The sequence below is a fragment of the Felis catus genome, chromosome B4 (assembly GCF_018350175.1).
Source record: "Felis catus isolate Fca126 chromosome B4, F.catus_Fca126_mat1.0, whole genome shotgun sequence".
Lineage (NCBI taxonomy): Eukaryota > Metazoa > Chordata > Mammalia > Carnivora > Felidae > Felis > Felis catus.
Genome location: NC_058374.1, coordinates 13,072,541 through 13,098,015, shown reverse-complemented (window position 1 = coordinate 13,098,015; position 25,475 = coordinate 13,072,541). Strand labels below are relative to the sequence as shown.

At 50.8% G+C, this 25,475-nt stretch overlaps 1 protein-coding gene across 16 annotated transcripts in view; it reads left to right on the top strand.

The window, feature by feature from the left end:
• FRMD4A (FERM domain containing 4A) overlaps positions 1–25,475 on the top strand; it is a 659,116-nt gene that overhangs the window by 594,949 nt on the left and 38,692 nt on the right. For all 16 annotated transcript variants that reach the window (XM_045060912.1, XM_045060911.1, XM_023256373.2 and 13 more), the window contains 3 exons: positions 481–557; positions 5,660–5,798; positions 12,093–12,234. In XM_045060912.1, coding sequence (XP_044916847.1) covers positions 481–557; positions 5,660–5,798; positions 12,093–12,234 — 358 coding nt within the window. The remainder of the gene's footprint in view (positions 1–480; positions 558–5,659; positions 5,799–12,092; positions 12,235–25,475) is intronic.

Genomic DNA, 25,475 nt, shown 5'->3' with positions numbered 1-25,475 from the left:
CGCCGCGCGCAGATGGCCCCCGCTCCCCTGTGAGAGCTCCCCTGCTCTCCCTCCGCAGCCCTCCCTCCCAGCGCTCGCGCTCGGCCCCCCTCCCCGTGGAGGGAAAAGTCTGCGGCGCCGGAAGGGTCGTGGATCCCGCAACAAAGGGCAAAGCAGAGGGGAACAACTTGAAAAGAACTTGTTTTGTTCCTGTTGAGAAACCTGCAGGAAAATCCACACCCACGTTAACCGCTTTTGAATTTGGAGAGCAGCCTCTGTGTGTGTGTGTGTGTGTGTGTGTGTGTGTGTGTGTGTGCGCGCGCGCGCGCGCACGCGCGCGCGAGCGTGCGGGGGTGTGTAGCAAGAGACGGAGGAGGTGCAAACTGTGTGGTCTCAGCGTTGATAAGGAAGCTGCCAGCTGTAGAAGTTCAGCAAAGAGAGGACTACCGCCCGCCCGGAGCCAACCGCTTCTGAACGTAAACCGCATTGTTTTCTGTCCAGATCTTCCAATGGAGGCAGTTGGAAAACCTGTATTTCAGAGAAAAGAAGTTTTCCGTGGAAGTTCATGACCCCCGCAGGTAAGCTAGAAGAGTCCTTTCCTTCCGGGAGTGCGTGGTCCACCCGGCGTGTTATTGACCTGACGATTTTTGTGCTGTCATTGTTCATTTGGGGGAGGGGATGGTTGACCGCGGGGAGTATCGTCACAGCTGACAGTGAAGCTTTGTTTTGTGCTCAACGTGTTGATGGATGCGGTGGATTCGAGTGTGCGTTGGGTGTGCGTGCGCATGCGTGAGAGAAATTGGCAGTTGGGTGGTCGTGGCACCTGGCTGCACGTGTGCGGTGTGCATACGTGTGGAGTTGTCCCTGCTCGTGCCGGGGAGTTTTAGGGAAGGTGGGTGACACTCGGTAACACGCACCACATTACACGGGGCAGTGGGCTGGGTCCTTCTAGAGAGGTCTTGCCGAAGGAAGAGGGGATGGATGGCTCGTTCAGAGCTTCTGAGAGTGTTTCTGGGAAGATAGCACCAAAAGGGATTTGTACCCAAGGGAGCTGTGTTAATTCACTCCACGAGCTGTGGTTTCAGGGTGTCAGTGTGGTGGGTGGATGTGAAAGAAACACAGTTCTGTTTCTCCCCACCCCACGTTGTGTCCCAGGGAGCACCAGTGGAGAAAAATCAGTGCTCTCAAAGTCAGATGCCAAACAATAGGGTCCCCGTTTGGAATGCAGCAAGCCCCTGCGTGGAAGGTTCTCGGGCAGCACGTACCGGCCGCTCTTCCTCTCTTTGTCTGCTGGCAGTGCTGGACTTCGAGGCAGCCCAGAATTCCCCCAAAACAGGCCTGACACCCAAGGATAAATTGCTTTTAATAGGTCCCAAGATGGGTTTACAAGAAGGGGTCTCCAGGAAGACAGTGGAAAGGTCAGACTCTGTAAAGGTGCAAACTGGGCTTTTGGGCACCAGCGATAGCTACCCCAGCCTTGGCCAGCCGAAGAGGGTTGGTCCCGGCTCCACTCGCACATGGCTTCTGAGCACCCAAAACAGGCCACTTTGCGCCCAGACAGTTCTCAGAACGAGACGCTGCCACCCCCCCCCCCCACACACACACCCAAGTCAGAGGGCTGAGCTTGTGCTGTGTCTCAGCCCCTGCCACCAGCGATAACCCAGCAGGGGGAACATGCCTCTCCGCCCCACCGTGTAATCTGCCTGAAGCAGCCACTCCCTCGGAGGGAAGCAGCTCAGCCCATGCCCCCACCTTCTCCACGAGACCAGCAGATGGAGAACATCTTAGCCAGTCTGCACAGTCAGGTGATGCGAAGTGGCCCCCGGACCCTGCCTCTGCCGAGCAGGCCACGTGGGGGAGGGACAGACGCTGAGAACAGGCCTCCCCCCAAGAAGGAACTCGCTGCTGCTTTTCCGGGTGAACTGTATCAGACCAGTCTTAGGTTCTCTCCCCCCGCCCCACCCTTCTGTGTCTGAAAAGAGTGAACCGAATGTTGCCACAGTGGGTCCCATGCAGAGAGGGGCTGTCCGACAGGACGAAAACTAGGGACTGGGTCATCTAAGGGGCTGTGCACACTGTCCATGCCTGTCCTCTGTTGGGAATTTTGCTAACTCACGCACCTCGGACACATCTGTGCGTGTGTGTTTTCCCTGTTTGTCACCCTGTCCGTGATACAATACTAAATTCCCCTCCCTTTCCTAAGGCCCAAGATAAAGCAAAGGGTCCAAACCTCACACATAATTATCATGGGCTTTTAGCCTGTTTCAGACATTCTGGGCTACAGAAAGAGGTCCTTGGCCCTGAGGCAGTGTCCAGAAAGGTTAGCACGGCTGGGGAGAAAGGCAAGAGAACTGGGTATTTCTTGTTTATGGGCAGACACTGTTCTAAAGACGTGGACACATTATCTCGTAGTGTCCTCACTGTAAACCCAGGAAATGGGTATTGCTAGTTTCCTGTTGTACCTGTGGTAAACTGAGGCACAAAAGAAACAAAATAACCTGGTCTAGGTTACAAAAAGCTGGTAAGTGGTGGAGGAAGGACTTGAACCCAGGGAGTCTGGCTCTAAGACTCCCAGGCGTTACCACTCCGCTCTATACAGAATACTGGCAATTGAGTGCTGAATGGCACAGGCCCTAAATACTGAGAGTGGCGAAGCCAGCCTGGTCAGGAGAGGTTCTGAGCTGAACCTCTCAGATGCTTAAGAGACAGGAGGGAAGGGAGGCATTGGAAGCAGGAGTGTGATCACCTGTCCCGGAGAGAAACAGCCGTCCTCCACCCTAGAGGCAGGCAGGGAGGGGGTGGCCAGGGAGGTGTCTACGCTGATGTCAGAGTTGGAAACCCAAGCTGACTGCAGCTTTAAAGACCCCTTTTCCAGATGGACACCGGTGCAAACCTAGGGGATTGCCATGGGTTGTTAGCTACTGGGTTTCATGGCAGAGCCAAGGCTCTCAGCCGCCTCCTGCCTCCTAGGACAGCAAATGGTCTTCCCAGGGCCCACAGGGCGCTCCTTATCTTAAATGCCTCGCCCGCTGCTGTTGCCACAGGTATTTGGAGCAGGGAACAGGAGTCTGATGGACTCTGCATTGAGGCAGTCGCAGCCAGGAAGGCAGCCAGAGGTGAAGGGTTGGGATGGCAAGTAAGGAAAAGAATCCTGCGGTGAAGAGGGTGGGACCCAGACAGGGACCGGGGATCACCCCAGGCAGAGGGCGCGTCCTGAGTCGATGGGCCCAGCATGGACCACAGAAGAGGACGCATGACGTGTGCTCCCGGACACGCACCCCCAGCTCGATACCCACATTGGTTCTCTGGTTCTTGGCAAATATTCCGTTTCTAAGGTTTAGGCAAAACAGAAAAGTCAGTGTGGTGGGAAGAGCCTGAAGGGAGAGATGCGGAGAAGAGATATGTTAATAATGGAGCGAGAGAAAACTCCAGGTCTGATGCGCTGTTTGTACAGCACCTCCCAGACCTGGCGAGCCTCCTGGACCCTTCCTCCCCTGCCTTCCCTGAAACACACGAGCATTTGGCCCCTGCGACTCTCGTGCTTGTGCTCAGACCTGCCTCCAGTCCCTCGTCCTTTCTAACTCCGCTTTTCTGGGAGAAAGGATCATACTGGGTCCCAGGAGCAGCCACTGGCATAGAAGCCGAAGTGCAAGGTTCCCATCATGGTTTCTTCTTATTTCTACAGGGATCTGTGGGGCATTCCTCCCCACTCCCCGGCTCCTTTTCCATGATGGGAGCAGCTCTAAATTGTCTTGCAGGGAAAATCTTCCAAATTAGACACCTTAAACTTGAGAACACGCTTTTTTCTTATGTTCACGTGGGGAACCCCAGGCCCCACCCCAGCACCTTGCCTTGCACACACCCACACACACACGTGCATGCAAACACATGTTCTCAGATTTCATTTGCCAAACCATCTGCCTAAGGGACACACTTCACTGAAAGCATCCTATAACCCCTTTTTTTTTCCTCCCTACACCATTGATGTGAATTCCTTTGGGACCCATGTTTCCCACTTTTATTTTGTTTTGGTTTGGTTTTTTTAGTGTTTATTTTGAGAGAGAAAGAGAGCGCAGGGGAGGGGCAGGGAGAGAGAGGGACAGAGGATCCAAAACTGGCTCTGTGTTGACAGCAGAGAGCCTGGTGGGGGGACTCGAACTTACGAACCGTGAGATCATGACCTGAGCCCAAATTGGACGCTTAACCGACTAAGCCATCCATGTGCCCCTTGTGTTTTATTTTTAAAGTCTAATTGCCTCTGTCTACTCCATACACAGATAGGCCCTATCTCCTACGTAAACGTGTGTGGAGGGGGGATAGTGGAGAAGATTGGCTCGACTCCATTCTGCCTTCCCTCTCCTGATTCTGTATACCCTGTCTGCCCTGTGAATAAATTTGAGATTGATAACCACTCTCTCAAGGAACACGGAGTTAGAGCAGTGTAAGAAGTCTGGACTCCTTCGGGACTTCCCACAGGCTGTGGCCTGTGGTGGTGGTGATTAGAACAGAATTGACTTTTCCCTCACCATAGGCAGCATTGCCTGCTGTTTACTAAAGGACATTGTCAAAGGCTCTTCCTGTTCCTGAAGTTTGTGTTGGCCCAGTGCCAAGAGCTGAAGCTCAAAAAAGGACCATCCAGTGACCTAGAATGACCCACCTTATCCCAGACAAGACAGAAGCTTGAATGGATTCTGACCCCTAAGGAGCCAGTAAATCAAAAGATTAGCATTATTCGTGATAGCCAAAATATGGACATAACCTAAGTGTTCGTTGAGGGATGAAAGGATGCAGAAATTGTGGTGTGTGTATAAATACAACGGAATATTATTCAGCCACGGGAAAGAATGGAGCCCTGCCATGTGCAACAATGTGGATATACCTGGAGGACATTATGTTCAAGTGAAATAAGCCAGACACAGAAAGGAAAGAACTGGGTGATCTCACGAATATGTGGAATCACAAAAGTCAAATAGTAGGGGCTCCTGGGTGGCTCAGTGGGTTGAATGTCCCACTTGAGCTCAGGTCCTGATCTCATGGTTCGTGAGTTCGAGCCCCGTGTCAGGCTTGCTGCTGTCCGTGCAGAGCCCGCTTCAGATCCTCTGTCCTCTCTCTTCTTTGCTTTACCCCTGCTCATGCTCTCTCTCTCAAACACGAATGAACATTAAAAAAAAAAAAAAAGTGGAAGCATAGACTGGAAGGGTGGTTACCTGGGCCAGGGAAGAGAGGAAGTAGGGAGTGTCGGTCAGAGGTACAAAGCTGCAGTTGGGTAGGACGAATAAGCCTACAGATCGAAGGTAGAGCACGAGGACTGTAGTTAATGATGTGCACTGAATAATGGACGTGAGCTAAGAGTAGATCTCCAGTGCTCTTGTGACACAACTATGTGAAGAATGATCATTAGCTTGACCGTAGGAATCATTTCACTGTGTATATCAAATCCTGTTGTACACCATATATATATACAATTTTGATTACATTGAATAGCTGGACTTTGCTATCTAGTTTCCTAAGTGTGTGTGTGTGTGTGTGTGTGTGTGTGTACATGCTGGCATGTGTGTTCATATGTCCCCTTTATGCCAGGGCGTTTAGTTCCCACGGGGTTCTTGGTAAAAGCTGTCAACGGATCAGCGGAGTCCCTCATCATAAACATGCCTGAACCTTCTGATTCTTGCTGTCACAGGGCTTCAGTGACCAGGAGGACGTTTGGACACAGTGGCATCGCGGTACATACATGGTACGCATGTCCAGCATTGATCAAGTCCATCTGGGCTATGGCCATTAGCCAGCACCAGTTCTATCTGGACAGAAAGCAGAGTAAGGTAAGTCAGGGACTGGGAGGCACTTTGCAAAGACCAGACCTTTCTACCAAGAGGGAAGCTTGCCTGAGGGTTGCACTAGGGCCTGAGTCTGGGTCTCCTAATTTAGGGCTCAGGAATTCGACGGGTGGGGGCGGCACCGTGTCCCCCGCCCTGAGAGGTGCACAGGTACAGACCTGCCTTGCAGAGGTACAGGAGGGAGGAAGGAGACAGGCTCTTCCAGAGGGTACGTCCCGTGCCGTGGTCAGGGGCTCTGGCCCTTTACTGCAGCCAGGTAGGGCCCTTTTGAGGAATTCCAAGCGTGCTTTCGAACTTCAGAAACCTCTCCTAGGAACGAGCTGTCAAGCCCTTTATGGTGTTTCAACAGTGGCATATTGTTTCCTTTTTGAGAGAGAGAGAAAAAAAAAAAAGCAACCCGTTTGCAATTAATAGACACCATCTAACTGTTTAGGATAATTGCTGTGAAAACCCTCCAGGCTTTTCCAACTGCCAGTTCCTTTTAAAAAAAAAAAAAAAAAAAAAAGAACTGGAAACATAAAAAAAAAAAAAAAAAAAAAAACCACCCAGCCATTTCCCTAAAGTAGACCTAGAGCCTCAGGCCTTGGTAAACAGCCATCCTCCGAGGGAGGTTTGACCCAGCCCCAGTGCGGACACACAGGTGCATTTTCTGGCGGGTGGGAGAGTGACGTCTCCTTGGTTCACACACAGCTTCTATCAACACTCGGCCCCCTCTTCCTCTACCGCCTCTGCCTGCCATGCTGCCTTGCCTTCCCTCCACAAGCCATTCTCCTTCATTAGCCCTCTGGTCAAGAGCCCCATCTAGACGGGTCTTGCCCCTTTCCAGAATCCTGCTGGCTTGGCAGAGGCGATGCAGAACTATCGAGGGAGATCCAGCCTTGGCCCCTGGGACGTTTTGTCCCATCGTGTGGGTCCTCCGTGGGTGTGGAGGTGGCCGGACTCTGGCCTTACTGGCCCCAAGATTCAGCAGATCGGAGCCCTCCTGGATCCTGACGGCTTCCTCTTCTGTCTTACTTCCTGTCTGGGTGGCGTTGTTCCTTCCCTGGCGTGGGCGGAGGAGTAGCCGGAGAGACCTGGGGCCAAGTGGGAGGGAGGAGAAAGATAGTAAGAAAATAGGAGAAAAGGAAACAATCTCTCAGCTCATAAATCAGTTTCAAATCAGGGCCCTTCCTGCCAGGCTGTCACTTTGTCCTTCATAACACGTTTTTCTCCTCTGCGAAGTCTTCCTGACCCCTTTTTTGGTCATTTTCTGGGGTGAATGGGCACAGAGTAGAGTGTTTTTTGTTGTTGTTAGGCATAATGGGAGCATTCCACAGCTTTCCTGGTGATGATGGACATTGGCACAGGGATTTGAAGCCCAATTAGATCAAAAGAAACCGGGCCAAAGCATTTTGACTCATGCTTTAGCTTGAGACAGTGGGTGGGTGTCCGCATTATGCCCTCTGGTTGCAAGAGTTAGAGGTCAGAACCTTAAAACATTGATTCCATCCTCTGCGTTGTTCGGGAATGGGTGGTGAGGGGTGGAGACCTTGGCAACCCTCCTGAACCCCACCACTGATGCCTCTTGGGGGCAGACCCCCCACACACACCAGTACCACAATTTTGAAAGGAGAAAAGACAAAGTGTATTTCCCCCTGAGGTTAGTACATTAGCTGTTTGAGCTGTTCTACCCTGTGCTGGTTTTTTGCATTGAGGGTCTCTTGAGTAACTCAAGAAGCAGGTTCTTTTTTTTTTTCTTTTTTCTTTTTTTAATGTTTATTTATTTTGAGAGAGAGGGAGTGCACACCTGAGCAGGGAAGGGGCAGAGAGAGAATCCCAAGCAGGCTCTGCACAGTCAGTACAGAACCCGGCACGGCGCTCGATCCCCCGAATGGAGAGATCATGACCTGAGCTGAAATCAAGAGTCGGACGCTTAAACAACTGAACCCCCCCCCCTCCACGAGGTGCCCCAAGAGGCCGGTTCTTAGGGTTCTTCATCCCCCCTGTCAAAGATGGTCTTCCTCTGCAGTTGCAGAAGGCTTCTTTGCCAGGCTAACAGGTCAGCCCTCTGAAGCAACAAGTAAACTGGAAAAAGTTAGTCTCGAAGTTCATTTATTAGCAGCAAGTATCCTTTAAAAGGCCAAATCAGGTGCCCACGCAATAGGGGAATTTCAGCTGTCCATCTCAGTGACCCCTGGGGGACGGAAGGAAGTACACGTTGGCCCGGGAGCGGGAGAACTTTCCCCCCAGTCAGCTCTGCTTCCTCACAGATGCTCCAGAGCCCTCCCGTTTCTCGTAGGAACCAAGTCCTCAACCCACAGTGGCAGGTGAGGAATAAACTCCACAAGGAGGTCCAGGGACTCCATTTCCAGATCTCTGATCCTAGGCAAGTGTCTCACTGTACCTGCTTTGCCTCCCTGATGAGAGAACAAGGAAGAAAATTACTCACGGAAATTATTGATTGGCCCCATGACACAATGTGTGTGAAACCGCTTTTGGAGATCGGTATTTTTACCATTATCATCGTTAATCCAACACAGTATCCCCTGGCCAACACTTGTGTAAAGGTTAAATTCTCTAAAAGTTTCCCAGATTAAATCAGAGATGATAAAATTCCCCTCCGGAATTACACCACCTTTCATTTCTGGAATGCCGTTCTCTGTACAAGGGTGATGTGATGCGTCTCCGGTGGGCAGAACGATCTCCGGTGAGTGACGGCTGACACGCCTGGGACGAGTTTCCAAATATTTCTGAGCAGCCCGTGTTGGCTGGCACACTGGCCATTGCTTCACACCCTAGTGAGTCGGGCCAGGCCAGCCAATCCTTTCTCCGAAGTGCTTCTGCAAAGCCCAGGCCTCCCAAGTGATGCTTATCAGCCCCAGAGACAAGCGTGGTCTAGTGGTTTGAGTCAGCAGGGGAGGGTGGCCAAGAAGTCTCCGGTTCTTCCCTGGTGCTGGTATTTTCTTCTTTCAGGATCCTTGTGCAAATCATGTAAGAACATCTCTCGCACGTGCACACACACACATGCTCCCTCTATCTCCAGAGACGGAGCAGAAAGAGCCCATGTTGCTTGGTTTTGTACGGCTCATTCAGAATGAGAGGCTGTACAGGAACCAGCGACACCTGGTAACTTCTGTGTGCCGGCCCCCAAGATGAGGAATGTTGTCCTTTCTGGATCCTGGCAACCTCTGAAGCCCAGAGCTGAGGACTGTCTTGTAGATATCAGAGGAAGATACTTGAAAGTTCAGATTGTGGAGCATAAACATCAGACCCTATGCCTCTGAACTCCAAGCAGGGACTCGTCAAGTGGCCCTCTAGTCCGGACATGGTTCCTCCTCCTCAGTCATTGGGTTTTGTTTTTTTCTTTTTTTTTTTTTAATTTGTTTTTTAACATTTAAAAAAAAAATTTTTTTTTAACATTTATTTATTTTTGAGACAGAGAGAGACAGAGCATGAACAGGGGAGGAGCAGAGAGAGAGGGAGACACAGAATCCAAAACAGGCTCCAGGCTGTGAGCGGCCAGCACAGAGCCTGACGCGGGGCTTGAACTCACAGACCTTGAGATCATGACCCGAACCGAAGTCGGACGCTTAACCAACCGAGCCACCCAGGCGCCCCAACATTTATTTATTTTTGAGACAGGGAGAGACAGCATGAACGGGGGAGGGTCAGAGAGACAGGGAGACACAGAATCTGAAACAGGCTCCAGGCTCTGAGCGGTCAGCACAGAGCCCCACGCGGGGCTCAAACTCACAGACCGCGAGATCATGACCTGAGCCGAAGTCGGATGCTTAACCGACTGAGCCACCCAGGTGCCCCAAGAGTTTTGTTTTTTTTTCTAATCTGTCCTCTGTTCTTCATTCCATCTAGATCAAAAGCAGGGTGAAAGCTTGGTAGGGGACCATTAAACCTTGCTCGTGGGATATCAGTAATAAAACTTGGTGGGGCAAGGCCCCCAAAGTAGGATGTCCAGAATTTTGGAGGCTCTTCTGGGATGTCCCAAAGACTTGACTTTGCCAGAATACAATCTCCCAATCCGTACTCATTCCTCTTAGTGTGTGCTCTCTCCACTGGGTCTGTTGAGTCATTATGATATTTCCATTCAGAGAGAAGCCAATAATTTCCTAAAGCTTCTAAGAATCTGATCTCCCTTGGGAAAGGATATCTGTTGCTCCCTTTTCCATATTTTGGTTTTTGCCTCTGACACTGATCAGTGGCAGGATTGGAAGTGGGTGGGGATAGGTCTGGCATGTGGTTAATGAGATTCCCCCAAATCCCAGGTTGAGCCATCAATCTCCCCTCATTTAGCAAATTGCCTCCAGGTCATGATTTGTATCCCATTCCTATTTCCATTCCAGTGGCCTTTATGTATATTATCTAATTGAGTCCTTATCACAACTCCACCACATGGGTTTTAGGAGCTTCATTTTATAAACAGGGATCTGAGCCTCAGCCAGGTTGAAGATCATGGTCAAACAATGGTTACCTGGCCAGGGCCAAGATTCCAGTCCAGATCTTTCTGACTTGAGACTCTGGGCCCCTTCGCATCATGCTGAGTTGGTCCGCGTCTCCGTGAGTCATTACATAACTGCAAGCATCCTCCGCTCTTTTTATTAAAGCGTGGGCGTTCGTGGAGAGGGCTGCTAAAGACGGTGATGGGTGTGCTTCCTCGGCTTGCTCAGAGGGTAAAGCTCAACCAAATACACCCTGTGGACATGCCTGCCTTGTCCATGTGAAGTGAACGGTGCTTCCTGCTTCTGCTGCAAGCCGGAGCACTGCGGGGTCCTGGTGGCCGCGATTAGGTCATCAGCAAGGAGGCCCTGACCTGAGGGAGGTGGCCTGGTTCTGAATGCGGGGACAAGAGTTGAGGTCAGAAAAGAGACCTCAGTCAAGGAAGGACCGATGGGATGATGCTTCATAGCTGGCAAAAAGCAAGACTCCTGGATTTCCTTGGTCCCTCAGACTCTCCTCTTCTAACAAGAGGAAAGCGCTCAGCTCTCGGAAGGCACGGACGTCAGCATCCGCATCAGTGTGGAGGCCAGAGGAAGGGCGAAGGCACGGGGTGATAGCCTTTGCTGGACAGCGCAGGGGACTCGGGTAGAGAAGGTCAATAAGGAAGAATGGATGATGTCTGCCGACCCCTCCACGGCCCCCACATCTGCCTCTGCTGGCTTCTCCTGTTGGGGGACAGACTTGGTCTCACACGGAGGGGGTGGTTGGGTAAATGCGCGTTAAGTGACCGAAAAACCAAGTTCCAAACCGAGTTCGAAACCATCGGCTTATGTGCTGTAGCCGACGGCCGTGGAAAGAAACCTCAGCACACGTATGGGTTCTCCCAGCATTGATACTGTTTTTGTTAGGCTCGTGCTGTGAGTAAAGCATGTTGCCTGACGTACTATCACAACAACTGATTTCCTGAAGAAGGAAAAAAAAAAGATTAAACACGTGTAGAAAATGCACACCCCATTTTCACTGACCGCAGGCAGTAGCTAAAAAAGGCAGTTTAAATGAAAAACAGTTACTTTTAGGAATGTAATTATGATTACAGACTTCTCTTCTAATTATTCCAACCTGTTACGTTTAGCCAAGTCGGGCCAATTAATAAGCACAGTGGAGTGGAGCGTTAACTAAAATCTAGACTTTGGAGAGGAGAGTTAGGTATCTTGTGGTTCCTGAGTTCGAGCCCCGCGTCGGGCTCTGTGCTGACAGCTCTGAGCCCGGAGCCTGCTTCCGATTCTGTGTCTCCCTCTCTCTCTGCCCCTCCCCTGCTCACGCTTTGTCTCACTCTGTTTCTCAAAAATAAATGTAAAAAGGAATTTTTTTTTTAAATACAGAATGAAGTCAGTACTCTTTTATTGAGAGCTGGGTTCCAGGGCACGGCCTCAGGCAGCCTTCACGTGCCTGCTGTCCTTTGCCCCTAACAGAACCTGCAAAGGCAGGAGGTGTTCGTCCCATTGTATAAGCTGGGAATAAAGAGGTTTGGTGAGATTAAGGAACGTTCCCCGCACAGGAGTCTGACCGGGTCTGTGTGGCGTCAGAGCCCCTGCACTAGGCACTGCACGGCACAGCCCGTGGAAGACAGAGCTTGGGAAACGTCATCCCTCGTGTCCTCTCTAGAGCCACCTCACGCGGGGAGCGTCAGTGGTTGGGGATGGGGCCGAGGAACACAAACGTTAAGAATGCTGGAAGGCAGGAAACGAGTCCCTGTGCTACCTTTCGGGACCCCAAGCCGGCGAGCGGTAGCCGTTCTCCACCAGAGGTGAACGCCTCTTCACAGCCCGGTTGTCTTTTCCATTCTAGTCTAAAATCCATGCCGCGCGCAGCCTGAGCGAGATCGCCATCGACCTGACCGAGACCGGCACGCTGAAGACCTCCAAGCTGGCCAACATGGGGAGCAAAGGGAAGATCATCAGCGGCAGCAGCGGGAGCCTCCTGTCATCAGGTACGGCAGGGCCTCTCGGGGAGCGTGGAGGAGGCTCACCCAAGCGCGGCGCCCAGCCCAGCGAGGCTCCGGGCAAGGCCGGCCAGTGGCAGCCGCGGAGGAGGCAGCTTGGCAGGCTCCCCGGGAGCTGGCTCCGGTAGTGAGACCGAGGTTTTGAGCCAAACGGGAATCTGAGAAAACCGCCCAGAGTGCCAGAGGGTGGGGGGAGATCCGAAGCAGCAGAACCAGGCAGCGTGGGAAGGACCGTCGGCCGCAGAAGCCTCTTGGGCACCCTCCAGAGCCTTCTGAATGCCGATGGCCGACGGTCAGGAGTGTCAAGTCCAAGGACGGGGTGGGGCGCGCTTGTGTGCCCTTAAAGGAGAATTCTACCAAGGAGGGGGGCTGAAGGCAGGCTGGTGGTGCTGAGCGACCCTCCGCCCTGCTCTCAGGCGACCTCCTCAGGACTCTGGAAGGCCAGAAACTCCAGGCCTTCGGAGAGTCTTGCTGTCACAGAATGCCACGTAGTGTCGAGCACCGTTTGCAACTGGGAGTCCCAGGGTCTGATTCCAAGTGTGTTTCTAAGAGCCCTGGGCAAGTCATTTTGTCATTGGATGCGAGAGGGACAGACTGGCTCTGCGTGTGAATTCAGACCCGCTGATGGCCAGAGTAGGGACGCCGTTGGCCGTGGTGACAGGAAGAGGCGGAGGTTTGCTGAGCGCAGGAAGCGGGACGGAGGGGGTCATTGTTCGGAGACGTTGAATGCAGGTCACTCCCCAGGCCACAGGATCAAAGCCTGATTGTTCTTGGGGACAGTGTACTCTTGCCTCGGAGCCTCGAAGGAAAGCAACAAGTCTTTCCCCTCCCTCATCTTCCAGAGTCATTTTTTCTTTCTTTCTTCCTCTTTTTTTTTTTTCCTTTAAGATTTCTTCCTGCCCTAACATTCTAGGAGTTGTCTGTAAATATTGCGTCCCTAGTGTCACCTCTGTTCTAGTGCATCCCTCTCTTTGATGCCCACCCCCACTGATGCTGTTTACCGAGCCCGCCCCCTGCCCCCCCGCCCCCCACCGTGCCCAGTACTGCTGTCCCTCCATCACACTCAGCCATAACTTCTCTGCTGCTCTTGCTTCCTCGGAACCCTGCTGATGGGGATGCCAGCCGGAGCTCTTGGGTTCACAGAGGCATCCTGCCTGCCCACATCTCGGCTCCTCCCTCCATCAGCTTTGTCTAGATTCTTCTCCCCCTCGCCACAGTTCCCCTTTACTATACCTTCCCCTGTCGTTATTTCGTTGTTTGTCTTTGCACCTGGTGCTTCCAGGGTTGTAAAAGACTGGAAGTGAAGATAGTCTCAAAGAGAAACAAATAAGAATGAGCCGTGAAAAGTGATGTCCTTCTAAGAACCAACTCCTTGGTTCACCAGGGTCTTTCCACAGCCCCTTCTAAAGACTGCACACAACAGCAGTAAGAGGAAACGGAGAAGGGCAAAAAGCTGAAGGGGTCTGGGCGGCCTCCAGGCCGGCAGAGTCCAGTCAGAGCCTCGACCCGGAGGACCAGGGGGAGGATGTGCCCCTCCCGGACCGAGAGGCCCATTTACTGGGGGGCTGGTGGAGCTTCAGCTCAGGGGCCCACGCTGGCCAGGCCTTTCAGAGGGTTTGGGAGGGCCCAGCCACATGTCTTCATGGCATGTGGTTTTGTGAACATAGTACGTTTTACATTCTTTTTTTTTTTTTTATCTTGAAGTGCAGTCCACGTAAGTGTTATGTTAGTTTCAGGTATGTAACGTGGCGATTTCACCATCTCTTGAGCTCACCTCAAGTGTAGCTACCAGCTGTCACCATGCAGCTCTGTTAAGGTGTCACTGACTGTGTTCTCTAAGCTGTACCTTTCTTCCCTGTGACTTACTCATTCCATCCCTGGGAGCCTGTGTCTCCCACCCTCCTTCTCCCATTTTGCCCTTCCCCCTCCCCTCTGACAATCACCAGTTCTCTGTATTAATGGGTCTGTTTCTTTCTTTTTTTTTGTAATGTTCATTTATTTTTGAGAGAGAGACAGAGCATGAGCAGGGGAGGGGCAGAGAGAGAGGGAGACACAGAATCCGAAGCAGGTTCCAGGCTCTGAGCTGTCAGCCCAGAGCCAGACGAGGGGCTCAGACTCACAGACATGAGATCGTGACCTGAGCTGAAGTCAGAGGCTTAACTGACTGAGCCACCCAGGTGCCCCTCAGTCTATTTCTGCTTGTTGTTTGTTTATTCATTTGTTTGGTAGATTCCACGAAGAAGTGAAATCATACGGTATTTGTCTTTCTCTGTCTGATTTCTTTCACTTACCATAATACCCAGGTCCATCCATGTTGTTGTAAATGGCAAGATCTCATTCTTTTTTATGGCTGAGTAATATTCCATTGTGTGTGGGTGTATGTTGTGTGATGTACACACACACACACACACACACACACACACCCCATATCTTTTCTATCCATCTTATCAATCCTAAGTGTCCTCTATTAGTGGGCACCTAGGTTCTTCCATATCTCGGCTGTTGTAAATAATTGCATTATTTTCCGTAAATCCACTAAAATTATATAAGCTTCATGCCCCACAAAGCCTGGCTCTACTTCTGCCACCATAGGTTTACCATAAACCCCTCCCTGCCTCAGATTCTTCTCAATGTTTTCAGCAGTACAGCGAGGCAAATGACGATAATTTCTGAGGCCTTCAGCTTTACAGTGGAAGCTGTAGAAAATGCTGCTGTCTTGTCTCTAAGAGAAGGTCCTACAAAACCTGAGACCCACATCTCAAATTATGGCCACTCTCAATCCCCTGCTGAGTGGCAAAGGGCAGAGCCATAGTCAGTCCCTGTGTTTGTGCTCTAGACCCTTCTAACCCCTGGTAAAATCCAGAGTCTCTGCTTTGAGCCTGGATTTATCCGCCCAGGGTCAGCCACAGATGAGCCCCACCCATTCCTCAGGCTTCGTGAGGTGTGCATCCCTGCTGTAGTTTCTTAGCCATTTGGAAAGCTGGGTACTGTGCGAATTTGGCACGGTTCTATCCAGAAGGACAGTGGATTCTTCCAGCTCAGTTCTTAAACTTCGACGTGCATCAGAACCACGTGGAGGGCAATTCAAACACAGCTGAGCTCCAGTCCCAGGGTGTCTGATTCTGTAGGTCGGGGGTGAGCCTGAGAATTTGTATTTTTAACAAATCCCTAAGAGATGCCGATGCGGCTGGTCTGGGGACCACACGTTGAGAGCCGCTCTTCCTGCTGAAGAAGAGATAGAAGCCTGAGGTGACGGTGTGGCTTTGGAACACAGAACCCAGGTATCCCCGCTTTCGGACCTGTGTCTTGGGTCGTCTTCTCTGGCCGCTCATATCTGTGAGCCTGTGGGGGCACCACGGCGGTAACGTAACCGCAGCCACAGATCAGGTTGTGCCCGGGAGCCCCAAATCTCCTGACGTAGAACTGACATCACTCCGTCATCAGCAGATGAGATCCAGATTTTGCAGATGAGAAAGCAATTCAGCTGTGTCCCTGCCGCCAGCATAATAGAACAAAATAGTACAGTAGCAAATAAAGCATCTTTACCCCAAGATACAAAAGTGACTTTCAAATGTGTGATAACTTCATGTCAGGGAGTCTACTTGGGAGTTCCTGATGGCAAAGACCTCGCCCTCCCCACTTGCAGAGGGACTCCGTTCGTGGGCACGGACTCCTCTGCCCTTTCTCTGCCCGCCCTCTGCCACACCGCTGTGCGAGGGGAAGGTGGGAGAGGATGAGACCGGGAGGTATGAGCCGTGCCCCAGGACCAGATCAGCCAGTGCGTCAAACTCTGCCCAGCCCTGCCATCTGGAGCCTGAAGAAGTATGCTTGATGTCATGCTGAGGCTGAGGGTCCGTGGGGACACCTCCCTCCCGTGACTTAAGAAGACAGTGGAGGGAGAGATTCCAAAAAGGAAAGAATATAGGCCATGAGTTAAAGGGAATTTCTGGTGTCCACAGATCTGGTCATCATTTCCCCCTGGGGGTGCTGATCGCTGCCCCTCTGTCTTGTGCGGGAACAGATGCCCTCAGCTGAGACCAGCCCTCGGCAGCCCCACCTGGAAGGGGGTGTTTCCCGTCACCCACAGTGAGGGCGTCCAGCCCTTGGCTTAAAAAACTCCACAGCCGGGGGGCGCCTGGGTGGCTCAGTCGGTTAAGTATCTGAGTCTTGGTCTCAACTCAGATCATGATCTCATGGTTCATGGGTTCGAGCCCCGGGTCAGGCTCTGCACGGACAGTGCAGAGCCTGCTTGGGATTCTGTCTCTGCCCCTCCCCGACTTGGATTCCCGCCTGCTGTCTCTTTGTCTTCCAAAAACTCCCAGCTGGCCAGTTTCCCACTAGTTTCTTTTTGTCCTTCAGTGACCTCTTGCCTGTTTCTCGAGAACTCCTTAGAAATGTGTTCCCCCAGATGGATGGGGCCTTGCTCCTGTAGGACAGCCCTGATTTTAAACACTCTTTTTATTACACTTGCCAGACACTACATTCTACTTCTCATTTAGAAAATACGATGTGTCTAATCCAGTATCCCATTTGATCAATTAGTTTCCCTCCTTCACCTATTGCCTCCTGCTTTAAAAAAAAAAAAAAAAAAAAAAGTGCTCTAATAAATATTCCTTAAAAACATTTTGAGAACTGAGTCCTCATTTGAAAATCCTTTTTTCTACTTCTAGCTCAGGGCCTGACATCCAGTAGGTACTCCAAACACGATTCAAAAAAAAATGTTTGTAACATTACATTTCCATGACTTATAACTAGAAACACGTACCTTCTGAACCCCAGCCTCTGTCAACCACCAATCTGCTCTCTGTATCTATGAGATTCAGTTCTGGGTTTTTTGTGTTGTTTTTTTTTTTTTTTTTAAGTTCCACATATAAGTGAGATTATACGATACTTGTTTCTCTGACATACTTCACCTAACTCAGTGCCCTCAAGGTCCATCTGGGTTATCCCAAAAAAGTGAGATTTCGTTTTTTAAGGCTGAATAATATCCCATTGTACGGATATGCCACATCTTCTTGATCCCTTCATGGACGGGTTGTTGCCATATTTTGTTGTAAATAACGCTGCCGTGGATGTAGGGATAGGTCTGTCTTTTTGAGTTAGTGTTTTCATTCTCTCCAGATAAATACCCAGTACTGGGATTACCGGATCATATGGTAGCTCTATTTTTAAATTTTGGAAGAACCTCCATACTGTTCCCCACAGTGACTGCACCCGTTGGCATTGCCACCAACAGTGCACAAGAGTTCCTTTTTTTCCACAGTTGCCAACACTGGTTGTTTCTTGTCTTTTTGACCCTGGCTGTTGTGACAAGTGTGAGGTGGTATCTCACTGTGGTTTTGCTTTGTGTTCCCTGGCGACGAGTGACGTTGAGTATCTTTTCATGTGTTTGTCGGCCATTTGCATGTCTTTGGGAAAATGTCTGTTCGGATCCTCTGCCCATTTGTGAATTGGGTTGTGTGGGTTCTTTGCTGGTGAGTTGTAGGAGTTCTTTATGTATTTGGATATTAATCCCTTATCAGTTATGTGACTTGCAAATATCTTCCCCCATTCAGGAGGTTGCCTTTTTGTTGTGTTGATGGTTTCCTTTACAGTGCAAAAGCTTTTTAGTTTGCTGTAATCCCCCTTGTTCATTTTTACTTCGGGTACCTTTGATTTTGGCATTAGATCCAAAAAATCATTGCCAAAACCAGTGTCAGTGGTACAGGATTATTGAAATTAAAATCTGAAAAATAGTAGTAAAAATCTTGCACGTGGTCCATTTTAAGGATCATCTATGTTCCTTTTTTAAAAAGTTTTTTAATGTTTATTCATTTTGGGGAGACTGCACGTGAGCGGGGGCGGGGCAGAGAGTGGGGGAGATGCAGAATCCGAAGCAGGCTCCAGGCTCTGAGCTGTCAGCACAGAGCCTGACACGGGGCTCAAACCCATGAACTTCGAGATCGTGACCTGTGCCGAAGTCAGATGTTTAACCAACTGAGCCACCCAGGCGCCCCTAGGATCATCTGTGTTCCTGGAGCTCATGGTTTCTTGGGCCTTGCCTAGAACTGTCACATGCCCGCCACTGATACTCTCCTTTGGAATGTACTGTATCACTTTTATCTACTGGCCTCAGACCTTGAAAATTAAATTTGTCAAATACTGTTCATCCTTGCTGTCTTCTATCCACTGTTTCACTCTTATCTATGCCCACATTGTGGTGTAGCTGACCCTTGTAGCACTGTAATATTGTTGTGGGATGAGCTCTTTGTTTAGCTCCCAAACCTTGCTTGGTGCAATGCACAACACTTAGAAAGCTAGAGCCCCTCTCCTCAAAGTGTTTCATACTGTTTATTGATGTTAACAGAGAAAATATTTCCAAGTTGTTAGTAACTTTGAAGGCTGTTTTCCTATTTTAAGGCGTGTAAATACCTTTAAAATTACTGACGTCCAGTACTTGGCATCTGAGGTATGAGTTGCTAAAGAAACAAAGCCGTGTCGTTGCTATTTATTAAAGAAGTTGGAAGTCTACATTTGCTAATGCCCTGAGCCACAGGGCTAGCATTAAAAAAGAAAAAGGTCCACGTAGTTGAAATGATTTATTAAGGCTTAGTGCTAAGCCCCCCACCCCAAATTCTTCAGTGATGATACATAGGACTCTCTCACATAAGATCGATAGGCCCCTGTCCCCAGGAGAGACCCTTAGAGGTAGTGAACCATCCAAGCCCAGGAGGCAAGACCTGTGTTGGAATAAAAGGAATATACGTGTTAGGACACCAAATGCAGTTCACACTGTAGGAAGGTTATAGAACCCATATCCCAAGTTCATTTGCAGAAAGGCCCTGGGGACCAGGCTCAAAAAGGATGTGAGGACCCTTGTCCCCAGAATACATCAGCTGAGAGATGGTGAGGTCTTCGCAGAGTCCCCCTGCAAGAAGGGATGTCGAGGCAGCTCAGGCTGCCAAGCCAGGCCGACAGACCCGCTCCCCCTGCCCTCCACGAGCCGGGTGCCATCTTGGCCTCGTCACACGCCGTGCGTGGCTGGACGCTGCGTAAACCCCCTGCCTGACTGCTGTGGGCACTCTTCACTCCGTCCTGGGGGAGCCTGTGGGTTCCCTCCAGATTCGCCAACACCTCTCCTCCATTGCTTTTGCTCATTGGTGCTTCAGGTGACTCGTTTGCAGAGGCTCAGACAGAGTTACAGAGGACAACTATGAATTCAAACCGCTCGGTTATGATGTTTTCAGCGTTCAAAAAAAAAAAAAGCGCCTGGCATCTTTTTTGCGGGACTTCAAAGGGGTTTGTTCCTCTCTTCCCTTCCCCCATTTCTTGGTATCTCAGAAAAGATTGGAGAGGGACAGAACATGTAATAACCAAACAAAAAACAAAGAAAACAACAGCTGTACTTGTCCTGGTAGCTGAACACGCACAGCCTTTCCATAGCTCGTCCAAAAGTGGGAGAGCGCGTAGGCTTGTCCTAAGCATTGTTGGGACGAGTTGCCAGAACGGAACAATTCTGATGTCAGTGGGGCATGTAGGGGCTGAAGGAGACCTGGTTTTGCCCTCAACCTTTTTTTTTTTTTTTTTGAGAAAGAGAGAGGGTATGCTGTGCACAAGGTGGGGGGGGGGGGGCAGAGTGAGAAGGAGACCCAGAATCCGAAGCAGGTTCCAGGCTCTGAGCTGTCACCACAGATCCCAACATGGGGCTCGAACTCACAAACCGTGAGCTCATGACCTGAGATGAAGTCAGACGTTCAACCAGTTGAGCCACCCAGGCACCCCGTGCTCTCAGCCTTTAAAAAAAGGTTTTTTTTTTTAATATTTATTTTTGAGAGGGACAGAGTGTGAGTGGGGGAGGGGCAGAGAGAGAGAGGGAGACACAGCATCCCAAACAGGCTCCAGGTTCTGAGCTGTCAGCACAGAGCCTAATGTGGGGCTTGAACTCCTGAACCGTGAGATCATGACCTGATCGGAAGTCAGATGCTTAACTGACAGAGCCGCTCGGGCGACTCTCAGCCTTTTTAAAGAAAATGGTGCACAGCTTGCTTGGGAAATACCTTGTGTTCTGCAGGCCCATGTGGCTTGTCTCATTAACCACCCGGACAAAAAAATGGTACTGTGTGTCCCCTCTGAGATGAAACAAGGAGACTGGCACTGGCTTCTTGACTGAAAATCCAGGGGCCATAAGCCACGCATTTGCTACAAAACAAAAGGATGTGTTGTGTCTATAAATAGGAGCCGGGCCGGGTGATTAATGAGTTGGCAGTTGAGTCCTCTTTGTCGTTGTGATCAGCAGGATTGCGAAGCATGTGGTGAGGGATCTTTGGTTTAAACAAACAGCGCCGGGGCAAACCCTGCCGCCTGCGATCATGCCCCAGCTCTGACACTCGCCGTTCTGGGGGAAAACATGTGCGAAGCGCGGGGCCCTCACTTTGCCGGGGATCCGTCCACAGGCATTACTCACCCGTTCTCCCATTCTCATTCTCTGAGTGCTGGCACTTCCTTCCATTGTCAGGAAGTTTATTAATAACTAATGTAACAATGAGGATGCCAGCTATCTGACATCTCTCCCTACAGAGAGCTGATCTGATAGGCGTCAGCCAGCTTTACGGTCACGGCTGTATTCAGGTCAACACACATTGCCTCGCGCCGGTACAAATCACATTGTCTTTTGGTTTGTGTGGGTTTTTTTTTTTTCTTGTTTGTCTTCCTTTCTTTCTCGCTCTCACTCTGTCTCCTCCCTGTGTCTCTCTCCAGCCTCTTAAAGTTCTCTGGTAGCAGCTCCCTGCCTCCTTTTGGAGGATTCCAGGGGCTTTAATTTGGGCCATAACCTCCGTGCTCTGCAGGCGGGCACAGCCACACAGGCCCTGCCAGAGGACTGGGGTTCTGCCAGGGTGTGCTCACGCCGGACCGGGCAACCAGTGAGGGGTGACACCTGTCCTGTGGGATGGCTGTGTCTGGGCTTTGCTTGAGCGGGATGGGCCGGAGTCAAAGCTGAGAGAGGAGGGAGACCGGTGGTCCCTTTCTGCCCGCCTGTTAGGGGAAAAGAGACTCAGTAAGTCATTTACAGTGACCTCTTTCTGCCCTTGGGTATTAGTACCAAAAGAATAGTAAAGAGTAAAGAGAACCCAAGCAGAGTAACCACGTATAACCTAAGCAAGCTCCTCTCCAGCGCTGAAATTTTAAACACTGGAAAATAAATATCCCTGTGGTCCCTCATAGGCATCGCTGTGTTCCCATTCAGCCCAGCGCTTTCGATGCCGCCGCGGAATTAGAGTCTGGGAGCTGGAAAGATCAAGCCCCTCATTTCACAATATAAGAGAAAGGGGGAACCATGTGAGTTACCCATAAACAGTAGTTTGAAATGGATATCGAACTCAATATTTTTATTAGATACTGCTGCTAATTTTTATAGTCAACTATTCAGCACCCCCGCCCCCATTATATTTGTCCTCTCCACCCATTGTCGAAAGTGCCCCTGAGCAGTGAAACGGCCACACGGTAAAACTGTCGCAGAGATCCCTACCCGCCACCCAGGTGCTTCCATTCCACTACGCGTTCAGGTGGACTATAATTGCTGAGCCCGATGAGAAGTTGTCCAGGCATATGTTTTTCACATTAAAAACCCCCTTTAATTCTTGGAGATGGTCTCCAGAGACCACACGTTTAACCCGAAAAATCCGCAGTGTGACAGCATTTCCCATGGCCTCTCAGGACATCTTTTGTGTCAGGAACTCCTAACTGAGGACTCATAAGGAAAATGCCTGTCTGTTCGTCACGAGGAAGAGTTGAGACCTCTCCCTCATATTTGTTCCCGAGGTGTCAGCCAAAACTTTGCCTTGCAGCTTTTAACAGATCAGCTGGGAATACGCTTCTTCATTTTCTTTTTCCTTGAAGACTGAAACAAGACAGATTGTCCTTTCCTTCCCTTCCTTTTAGGATAACAGATTTCTTTCTTCCTGGGGGGGACTGTTTCAAATTTCCCCTCTTTTCAAAGAGGAAAGCACCCCTTCTGTCTCCCGAGATCGGGGGGCTCTTAGTCAGGATCCCATCTGTGTAAAAAAGAGATGAGCCACAGTTCCTGACAATGTGTTCTTCAGGGGATGGTTACTCACATCCGGTGCCGAGCGGCCCAGGGTCTTTGGAAAGATGGGAGCAAATTCTCCATCGCAGCTGAACGAGGATATCCGTGCATGTGTTTGCCGGCTGGAGGGGAGCTGGTGTTCCCCACCCCCACATCCTGCCCCAGGCAACTGGCTGCCCACCGGGTGAGGTGTCCCCCGGCTGGAAAGTAAGAAAGTGAGGGAGGCTGTTCCTCCAGAGCCGTGGGACAGGTTTTTACCACATCTCTGCCGGGAACATCTGCGGCGCTGGTCCCATGGTATCAGTAACGCCCTCAGAAGGTTCCCAGATAGGCACCAAAAGCGACTTTCTGGCCTTGAACGCATCAGGCAGGTTCTCTGGCTGTGGCTGGATGGATAGGAATGGTCCTCTGTGAGGTCCGGGGTTTCCCTCTTCCCCCACCTAAATTAATCCCTAAATTATTAGTGACCTGTTTCTATCAAAATTCTTTGGATTCAGGTTGAAACATAATAGTAAAGAGCCAAGGGGCGCCTGGGTGGCTCAGTCGGTTAAGCGTCCAGCTTGGGCTCAGGTCATGATCTCGCGGTTTTGGAGCTCGAGCCCCGCGTCGGGCTCTGGGCTGACAGCTCGGAGCCTGGAGCCTGCTTCGGATTCTGGGTCTCCTTCTCTCTCTGCCCCTCCCCCACTTGTGCTCTGTCTCTATCAAAAGTAAACAAACATTAAAAAAAATAAAATAAAATAAAATAAAAAATAATAAATAGCCCAACCCGAAAGATTGTGTTTTCAGTCTAGTCTCCTGCAAACGTACAGTTGACAGCAATAACCAGGAAGGCTCCCTGGGGCGCTGATCTGATTGGCTGGCAGTGAGCACAGAGAGCATTTCAGCTGATTAGACTGGAGGTGATAGCTTCCTGGGTGGATTACCTCGTTGGCCCTGAGGTGAGGGCTCCCTCCCGCATGCTGTGCCCTCTCTCCTTCAGGTGGCCTTGCTGATCTCCGGCCTCTTCCTCATAGGCAGCTTTTCACCACCCACCCCACCCCGTGCTCTCTGAGGGTCGGGCCTCAGGTGACATCGAATCACCTGTCTCCTCCACCACCACCCCCGCCTTGCTCACCGGTGCTTGTTCTTCAGTGGCTCACCCGAAGAACCCCTCGGCTCCTTCTCCCCCTTCCTGCGGCCTGCGTTTTAATCCACGCGGGATGGGGAAAGAGTCTAGGGGTGAAAGGCAGATAGGATTGCGCACCACACGGTTCTCCTACTGCAGCAGCCCAGCAGTGACCGAGACGGAAAGTTCCTGCGCCCCTACCGTTTCCTTCCGGGTGTGAGGTGGACCAAACAGAGCCACCCAGCTGGAATCCCAGCCCTGCCTCCCTACGTCCTAGCGACCTCTTCTGCGAAAACGGGGATGATGTTTTGGTGAGGGTTGTGTGAACTGTAGCACAGGGGAAACTTCTGTCAGGAGTCTGTGAAAAGCCACTCCCTCCCTGGTTCCCTCCCCACCCCTCACCCCCACCCCCCAGTGTCCTGATGGACAGGGCAGTGGTAGTACCTGCCTCCCACCAGCCTTGCCCGCCTCTTGCCTACCCGCTAACTAGCCTTCCTCTTGTCCAGTTGGCGTGCCAACTCCCCATGACGGCCAGGAACACTGTTGAGTACAAAAACTAATGCTCATGTAACATCTGTTGTGTTCTAAGCTCTCTCAGCACGTCTGAGGCATTCTCTCATTGGTTCCCCCCAACTTGTGAAGAAGGTCCCCTTTCCGTTCCTGTATCTTAGGGGAGGAATCGGAGGCTGAGAGGCCTTGTGTCACGTTGCTAAGGCCCGGCGGCTAGTGCGTCGCAGAGCTGGGACACAAGCCCAGACCTGCTGACTCGCCCACTGGTTTGCAGACTTGCGTCTTCTTCTACTTCTGTCTTCTGGGTGTGTTTTCTGAAGAATACTCACCTCACCCCTTCCAGAAGCGTGGTGCTGCTTCAAACTTTGGACAACCGGGTGTTAACGAATTACTTGTCTCTTTCAAAACACACTCCCATCACCACCGCTTTCTTTTTTGCTCCCGTACGGATTCATCATGTGTGTGGACAGCCCTTTCCAAGTAGCACTTGGCCACTGTTTTGTCGACCCATAAAGTCTGAAACCTTGCTCTTCTCGGATGGTTCCAACCACCCTCCTGCTTCGTTGATCCCAAAGATGGCTCAGAGTAACTGCTTTTTTAGCATCCAAACTTACACACATGCGCTTTGGTCTGTCGATAAGATGGAGAGGTAACCCGGCCCTTTCAGCGCTGGTTGATAATTAGACGTTCCCTTCCAGTAACTGAGCGTGGGACCAGAGTTGGCCTAGTGTTTGTCTTATCCGGAGGTGGGGCTGGTCAAGAGGAGGGAGGTTGACACTGTGTGTAAGGTTACTTTTGTGACAATTGAGGAAAGGACTGAAGGAGACAAGAGGGAGGTACTTAAGTAAGCTGTTTGTTAAGTAATAAATTCCCCGTGTTTGGAGCCATCTTGGAGGTTGGTTAGTTGGTCATCTTCTGGATGGGGACATGATGGCTCCCATCCAGTTAGTGACCCCGAGGTCTGACACCATTTCATACCAGACACGTGATGGAAACCCAGGTCCTTCCTTGTCCATCACTGCTCTTCTGAAAGATAGCAGCTTTACTTCTTTATAGCTTCCAAAAGGCGAAACTAGCAACCTCAGAGTGATCCATTTGCAAAGGCGTATAGGTGTTCAGATAACCAGCAATGGGTAAATCATAGCAACAGAGAACTTCTGTATCTTTCATCAGGTCAATGATTTCTCCATCTAGAATCATTCTTTATTCATGAACCTTTCTGTTGTAAGACTCCCGTTGACCTCCCGAGGCTCCTCCCTGATTAAATTTCTTCCTTTCTTCCAGAGTCATTCTCTGTCACTTGAGGAGAGTAAGAGTGAATCCGTGAATCCCTCCCCACTCGAGGCTCTCTTGCTGGCCTCCCTCGTATGTGTCCCCCATGACAGGGAATGCCCAAGGGCACCTGTGGAGGGGGTAAGAAGCCCCTCGGCATCACAGAGACCTGGGGCTCCTTCCCCTGATGCCCCTGAGCTTCCCTCTGTGGTACTGTTACTTGGGTACCCTTGCCACTGGGCACTTGGCCACTTCATCTTGTGGTGGCCATGTTTGCCT